This window comes from Carettochelys insculpta, chromosome 8 (genome assembly GCF_033958435.1).
Source record: "Carettochelys insculpta isolate YL-2023 chromosome 8, ASM3395843v1, whole genome shotgun sequence".
NCBI classification, from domain to species: Eukaryota; Metazoa; Chordata; order Testudines; family Carettochelyidae; genus Carettochelys; species Carettochelys insculpta.
Window position 1 is genome coordinate 40,662,163 of NC_134144.1, and position 7,789 is coordinate 40,669,951.

The window sequence follows — 7,789 nt, forward strand, 5'->3', positions numbered from 1 at the left end:
TTGCATTCAGTTCCCATTTTGAAAGATACTTTTGGAACAGTAACTATATTTACATAAAGTAAAGGTTGAGATTTGGGGGAGCAAACAAGCAGCTAGTTAGGAGCATCCATACTATGGAGTAGTCTAACTCTAGCTAGCCTTTGTATATTTTGTGCAATTAAGTTCACAGCAAGAATTCAGATGTAAGAGTTTGAAAGTTCCTGAAAAATCTTACACAATTCATCCTGTGGGAAAGCAGTAACTGTCTATTTCCTAAGGAATTTGTAGTCCTATTATGGAACTTGCAGATATAGAAGTAAATTATTAAACTACTAAGATGATTATAGGGAGAGTGTTAGACATTTGGGGGAGAAATTCCCCATTTTTAACAGTAAAAAAGATTCCTTAAATCCTATCTGTCTTATAATTTGGTGTGATTCAAGTGCTCTTTCATGGCACACTTCATTGGATGCTATTACATCACGTTTAACTTACTTGCAAAGTGAAAGTACAAATTTAAAGCCATTCCTGGAAATTGTGCATGAAGTAAAATGCAGAATGAGGGTTCAGTGCCACAACAATTAGCCACACTGTGTCAAATATACATTTATGACCTCATACCAATGAACTGCTTTTTCTTTTTGTTTCCTAATAGAAAAGTAACTGTACAGTCAGTGAACAATATAGCAAGGTGCAATCTTCAGCTGACCAGCCAATGTCTGTCTTTGCGAGAGAAACTGTTGTTACATTGCAGAGCTCTGACCCAGAACAGCTCCACCAGAGTCTGATGGCTGCTATCCGCTCTGGAGAAGCTGCTGCCAGATTAAAACGGGTGAGATTACATCGATAACAAATTTATGGTGCTTATTTCAAAATTACCAAATTAATGCCTAAAAGAAATCCTTCTTGGCTAAGAATGAAAAGGGAGTCTCCTGAAAATGGGTGTTATGTGAATTGTACCACAGCAGAATTATGAATGAACATGCAGGAAGTTTGTATTGTCACTTTTTTCCAAACAGAGAAAATACTTTGTTTCTGAAATACATTTTATATTAAGGTTCCACTTCAGCAAAACACATACACATGTGCTTAGGTTTAGGTATTTCTCTGCTGAGCAAAGCATTCAAACATAGTCATCTCTTTAAATTCTCTGCTGAACAAAGATGGTTTTAAACACAAGAAGTAAAATCAACTATAACATTCTGCCAACAGTACACATGCAGACCCAGGAGTTGTAAAGATTTATCTCCTATTGTTTGTCAACACTACAATCATGCTCAATTCTTTTTATATTTTAAAACTTGTCTGCTTTTTAGTTTCATTAGCTGGCGTTCTCATTTTTCATGTAGGGTTTGCAAGAATTTAGTAGTCAGTGATCCTGGAGAGAATTTAGTATGCATCTCACTGCAACAAGTGCTGACATTTTCCTATTTCTAGAATGCAGCAATACATAAGTAAAATGATTCCTTCAATGTAAATTACAATACTAAATAAATACTACTGAGACTGAAGGACAATAACTGGGGTACTCCTGGAGCCAGCTAGAAGTTTTGTCCCAAGACAGAGTGAAGTGTAGGAGACTTGTAGATGACCTGTGCTTCATGCAGAGTACAAGGATTGAGTAGTAGTAGTAATAGTAATGGGTAGTTATAATTCATTCTGTTTGTGGGCTGAGGTATTAGAGTGATACATACTTCGTAAATGCTTTTTAATAACTAGAAAACATGGAAATCTTTAAAAAATCAGTGATGTGAAGACTAAAACATGAATTAGTCTTATCTATTGTTTAATACTCAAATGACTGGAGACAAATGGCTTGCTTAAAGCATGGTTGTTTTTGATAGTTACCATGAACAATCTGATGCCTCATAAGAACATTCTGTTTAAATTTTTACTTTGCAGTATAAACATACTGTGCTTTTATTAAGGGATCATTCCATAGTTCAACCTGTATTTCCTTCAATTAGATAATATTTACAGATATACTTTTAAAAGTATTGTTCATTAGAAACATTTGCAAATATGCTGGCTTCAGTTGACTCTCATTTGTCCTCAGATCCAGTTTTTTGTCTTCCACCAGCATGCTCAAGTATGACTTCGTCAAAATCCTGTCTCTTTTGAAGATCAAGAGCTTTGTTGTTCACCTAGCTAATCCCTCTAAAATCCCTATCCCTAAACAATTATTTTACAGAAATCTTTGATTCCTTAGAATCAAACTCAGGAAAATGTGGGTTCCTTTTTTGGCACCCAAACAGACTAGATTCTGTGGAACCATAGGTCTAGAAGGAACCTGGAGTAGTCATCAAGTCCAGTCTCCTGCACTCATGGCAGGACCAAACACCATCTAGACCATCCCTGACAGGTGTTTGTTTAACCTGCTGTTAAAAGCTCCAATGATGCAGGTTCCCCAGCATCCTTAGGCAATTTATTCCAATTCTTAACCACCAAGATGCTTAGGAAGCTTTTCCTAATATCCAGCCTAAACTTTCTATGCAGTATTCACATCTCTTTATACAATCTAAGCATCCCTCCCAGCAATGTAGAACAAGACGCAACGGGCTTATCAGATGTTAAGGAGGATAATTTTTATCTCTTCTCCTTGTAACAACTGTTTTAGGTACTTGAAATACCTCCATCTCAACTAAAGTTTTGGCACTGGAATACCATCTTCAAGTTTGCTGGTCCTTTCCCATCCCACCCCCAACTTTGCCTACAGAGACTGAAGTCTTGCTTTGCCAGTTCAGTATGTAGTCAGGATGGTGCACAGTAGAAGCTGTATTGCAGTGAACCAGGTGTCAGCCAGTTATAAATTATCCATAATAAAAAAGTTGGATCTTTTGGCAATTTAATGATGGTTGGATCTAACTGATTCACTAGAAACCACGTGTGTGGGTTTTATTATGTAGGTTACTGATAATTGTGGTTTTTATCTACACATAATTGCATTGTGAACTAAGGATCTTAACAAGTAGGGGCTGGTGCCTCAGGCCCAAGGTTGCTCCAGCCCAATGGGACCACCACAGGCGGGGGCACTCCAGTGTGGCCAGAGCAGCCCCCCCATCTGTGGTGGTTCCCCACCCACCCCAGCTGTTTAATAGGTTTAACAGGTTGACCAGTCGTTTAATGATTTAACTCACTAAATGGGAATTACATCTCTATTTTGAACAATATTGAAACAAAATGCATTTTAAAAAGTGTATAAAATATAACATGGTAAAACATGTTTGCAATACTTGCCATAATACCTGATAAGTTATTTGATAAAATAAAGACTGTTTCAGAATTCAAGAAACATATCAAACATATATGGAAAGCTGGTAAAAGGTTAGCAGGCATTCCAGAAAATTTATGAGAAAATTCTTAGGAGGATTCTCACCAACAACCACTGTCTATACTGCAGAAACACCAGTCTTAGAACTTTTCCTTGCAACAAGGCCCATGGCCAACTTTGTCCACATATCTATTCTGGAGATACCATCACTGGACCTAACCAGGGTATTCACAGAATCACGGGCACATTCTCATGTTCCTCAACTAACATCATATATGCCATCATGTACCAACAACGCCCAGATGCTTTGTATATTGGACAGACTTCAAACTCTCTTAGACAAAGAATTAATGGTCACAAAACTGACATAAAAACACTCCTGATTCACAAATATGTAAGTCAGCAGTTCAATGGAGTGGGCCATTCTGTTAATGACTTGAAAGCTTGTGTCTTACTGAAGAGGAATTTTCACAACAGTTTGGAAAGAGAGGCTGCTGAACAATCTTTTATATTCAAATTTGACACATTTTAACACGTGGCTTGAACTGGGATGGGAATTTTCTAGGTTATTATAGGGGCTCTTATGCACACTTGGCTTTATCTAATTCTTGATTCCCCTCCCACTTCTGCCTCTCTACTCTCAGATTTGCTCACCTTGATAATATTTTTCTGATTTGTCAAGCTTGATTACTGTTTTTGGTTCTCTGTGCCTTAAGTATTGAGTCTGTTCTGGTATGGCTATGATCTGAAGAAGCAGGTCTGTCCCTCAAAAGCTCATCACCTAATAAATTATTTTGTTAGTCTTTGAAGTGTTACTGGACTGCTTTTTTGTTTTGATAGTATATAGACTAGCACAGATATCTCTCTGTCACAGAAAATTTTGATGTGTAGTACTTTCCTTGACCAGGTTTTTTACCGGTAGAGAAGTGTTGATGCTCCCTGCTTGAGTTGACAATCTACAGGACAGAAAAATATCAGATAAGTTTTTGAGAACAACTGTTTGTTTGAAAGTTTTTTCAGAAATAGTGGAAAGATGAAACAACATCTTTATGGACTTTGTTAGAAGATGTGTTCTCATGGAGAACTAGAAGAAGTGAATGAAGGAACATAAAGCATTCTGAAGTATGGGTGCCTGTGAGAATTCTATGACATTTGTTTAAATGTAGAGACACTTAAAACACTGACTGTATGAAATGTTAATTGCTGCACTGTATAACAAAGGGGAGGTGGCATAAAATGGGGAGATAAGTGTGGCATCAGCTATATTTTTAAGTCTGCTGTGCTGATGAAGTCAAGCATAGTTTTAATTACAAGGTGAAAGGTGAGAACAATGCATAGTGTAACCACTGAAAAAATAAAACACCTTTGTAGCAGAATGTAAGTATTCGGTTCGTGGTCCAGTTTGGGAAGAGCATTTCAAATTAATTCATATCTTCCATTATCTGGTTCTGTGAGTGAAGATGGTCCTATTGAAATGAGTAAAAGGTCTGTCAGGTGCTTGCCATCCCCCTCCCTGATTCAGCTCTGTAACAGGGACATTCAGGAAACCATACAAAAATGCTATCATGGCTAGCCAAGTCTCTCTCTCTCTCTCTCTCTTTTTTTTTTTTTTTTCCCTCCTTCATAACTTGCCAGTATGCCGAGCCAAGATCTGTGGCCTTTTGTGCTGTGGATCTTTTCTGTTGAATGGGGCCTTCAGTAATTACTAACCTAAATGGGTCAAATGAGGTTGGTTTTTAAACAATTTTTCTCTCTTCAGAATATTTTCTTTGTGCTGGTAAAACCTCTTCAGAACCGTTTCGGTGGTATCTAATCTTAGGGCCTGACTTTCAGGATCACTGAGCACCCACTGACTTCATTTGGAGTTGATGGGGTATTCAGTACTGCTGGGGAAAAAAGGCCATCTTAATTTAACAGGTTTATCACCTAGCAGATCTTTGCCTACTTAATGAAAAATTCATCACAGTATCACAGAACACATTTAAAACAAGAATTATGGAATCTGGGTAATTGACTAAAAGAAGATTGCTTTTCTTTGAGGTGACAGCAGAGCTCCAGACACACTTGATAACCATATTGTGCAGTTTGAAGAGTTGTTTCACTCTTAAAGCTCACCAAAGCATACGTGCTATGGAAATAGTAAATATAAGATATTTAGAATTGCACAGATACAATTTATAATTTGATTGAACTTCAAAAAACAAAACTATTGGTGCTTTTTTGTAAGCTAGTACCAAAATAAAATAATAGAGAGAAAACACTTTAAAATTGGACAAATATTTTTATTTAGTTTTTCTCTTTTCTCTTTAAAATTGGACAATCATTTCTCTCTTTTCTCCTAGGTTGGTGCTCCTTCAGTTATTGTATCCATGAATGGAAGATCCAAGCTCAGTCGCTCATTTTCCACAGAAGAAAAACATAACCATTAGATGTAACGCCAAATATTTTGCACTTTACTGCCATTGCCTAGGCCAACTTAATGCTAACTGCAAGTTCTTTTGCAAATGTAAATGCAAGTGTACATTACATTGTGAACTAAAATATAGGAATTTCATGCTGGATCTCCTGATTCCTTGGGAAGGTTTATTAGAATATGTAATTTATAATACAGTTCTTCCTTTTTTTTGTAAAAGCTGAAGATGCTGCTTAAGAACTTTAAGATGTGGTACAGATGAGTTTTTGTTTAAATTAATCAAATATCAATTTCATTTTGTACTGTTAAGACTAGACATGTAACAACATGCTGTAAACTACTAATGATTTAGAGAAGTCTGAGAATTTCAGATTGTTTGTAACTGTATAGTTATGCTAACAAATTGTAAGTTTAAATATATACCAGACACTTGTTGCCTTAATGTTACCTTGTTAAATTAAATATTGTAATTAGCAGAAAATTGAAACTGTATTCAATGAAGCTCACTTTAAAATTTCATAGAAAATAGATATTTTCCTTTCTACAACTAAGCATTGGAATCAATATTTGGCTTTTAATCTCCTTAACTTTTTTTTCTAATAACATAACAAAGCATCAGGGCCAATATGATCTGAGGTTTTTCATACTATTTTAATATTTTTCTTTACATTAATACAGTTTGGCTTTTCTCATTCTGTTCTATAACAAGTAGTTTTTATGAAATGCTTTCTCATAATATTCTGATAAGCAATAAGTACCAGATAAATTTTTAAAATTCACTGACATGTAGAAGCAAAGTTGGAAATTTGATAGTGAAAGAAAATAGAAATGTGCTCACCTGAATTGTAGCTAAGAAAATCTAAAATACTTTGAAATTATTCATACAGTTTATTATAGTCTTAAATCAGCACAATAATTGGGGGGGAAGTACATTTTACTACAGTCTATAGAATAATTATTTGCTACTGAAATAGAAAAGTGGTAAAGCTAGAATACTATCTAAAAAGAAAATGCCTAATGAGTAGTGTTTATCAGTTTGCCTTTTCTGTCAAGATAATTTTTAGGAGAAAACATGTTCATTTGTGATCATAATGGTGATTAAAAGAAACTGGATTGTAAATATTTGTCATTTTCTAAAATATTTCATGTTGGGTTTTGGTTGAATAAAAGTAATTGTATTTAGTTTGTCTTTAATTAGAATTTATTTTGTGCTACGTAAACAATTTGTGATGTTCACTGGTATGTCAGTTGCACAAATTGCTTTGTAATTGCTCATTTAAGAACGTTTATTTTGAAGAATGGCATACTGCCATTGTGTTTATGTGCAATAATCTGGGGTCAGTGTACATTACTTTCACTGGATGGGAGTGGTCACAAATAAAATTATATTAAAGTTGTAACATTGAAAACCTAAAAAAGGTCTAGTAAACAATAGTTCTAAAATATTAGAGCAATGAATATTTATTCACACAATACTGTTGTCTCATTCTGCTTTTACCCCTAAAGCCACTGTTACAACCAAAATAACTGAGCTCAGCCAGAGAGACCAACTCATTGCTGGACCATTTTGCCACCTCATTAGAGGAGAGAGATCAAGATTTCAAGAGTGGCTCAACTTGTGTTCCTAAAGTCTTTCTTAGACACCTCAGTAAGTGGCCTAATCTTCAGGTTCACCCAACTGTTCCTATTAGAGTTAAAGGCAGCTGCTGCAGGCTCAACATTTCTGAAGATAAGGTGTTATATTTAAGAGCTAAATATAGACTAAGGAGCAGATTTTCAAAAGGTATTTAAGTACCTACTGGGTATTTCAAAAACCCATAATCTAACTTCTAGTGAGTTCAAGGGGAGTAAAGAATCAAATGTGTGTGTTCTGGCTGCATCTTCAGACACCCAAATATCTTTTGAAAATCTGTCCCTGTATATCTATCTGCCCACACAAATTTCAGCTGAATAGCTATAACAAGCAGTATTGAATTATGCAGGCTATAAATCTGCAACCGAATCCTAAATGCACAGTATTTTACTGTGGAGACACGAAATGTGTCATGTATCTAAAAAATGCACATTTTAAAACTCATCAGTCTTTTAATGAGAAAAAATAAGTTAAACTACAAAAACAGTAAAAA

The 7,789-nt window shown here is 35.4% G+C and overlaps 1 protein-coding gene across 3 annotated transcripts in view; it reads left to right on the forward strand.

Annotated features, from left to right (window-relative positions):
* The window catches only part of COBLL1 (cordon-bleu WH2 repeat protein like 1), a 115,597-nt gene extending 108,316 nt beyond the window's left edge, over window positions 1–7,281 (forward strand). For all 3 annotated transcript variants that reach the window (XM_075001608.1, XM_075001609.1, XM_075001610.1), the window contains exons 13-14: window positions 635–811; window positions 5,593–7,281. In XM_075001608.1, the coding sequence (XP_074857709.1) occupies window positions 635–811; window positions 5,593–5,679 (264 nt within the window). In that variant the 3' untranslated portion in view covers window positions 5,680–7,281. The remainder of the gene's footprint in view (window positions 1–634; window positions 812–5,592) is intronic.
* The last annotated feature ends 508 nt before the right edge of the window (window positions 7,282–7,789 follow it).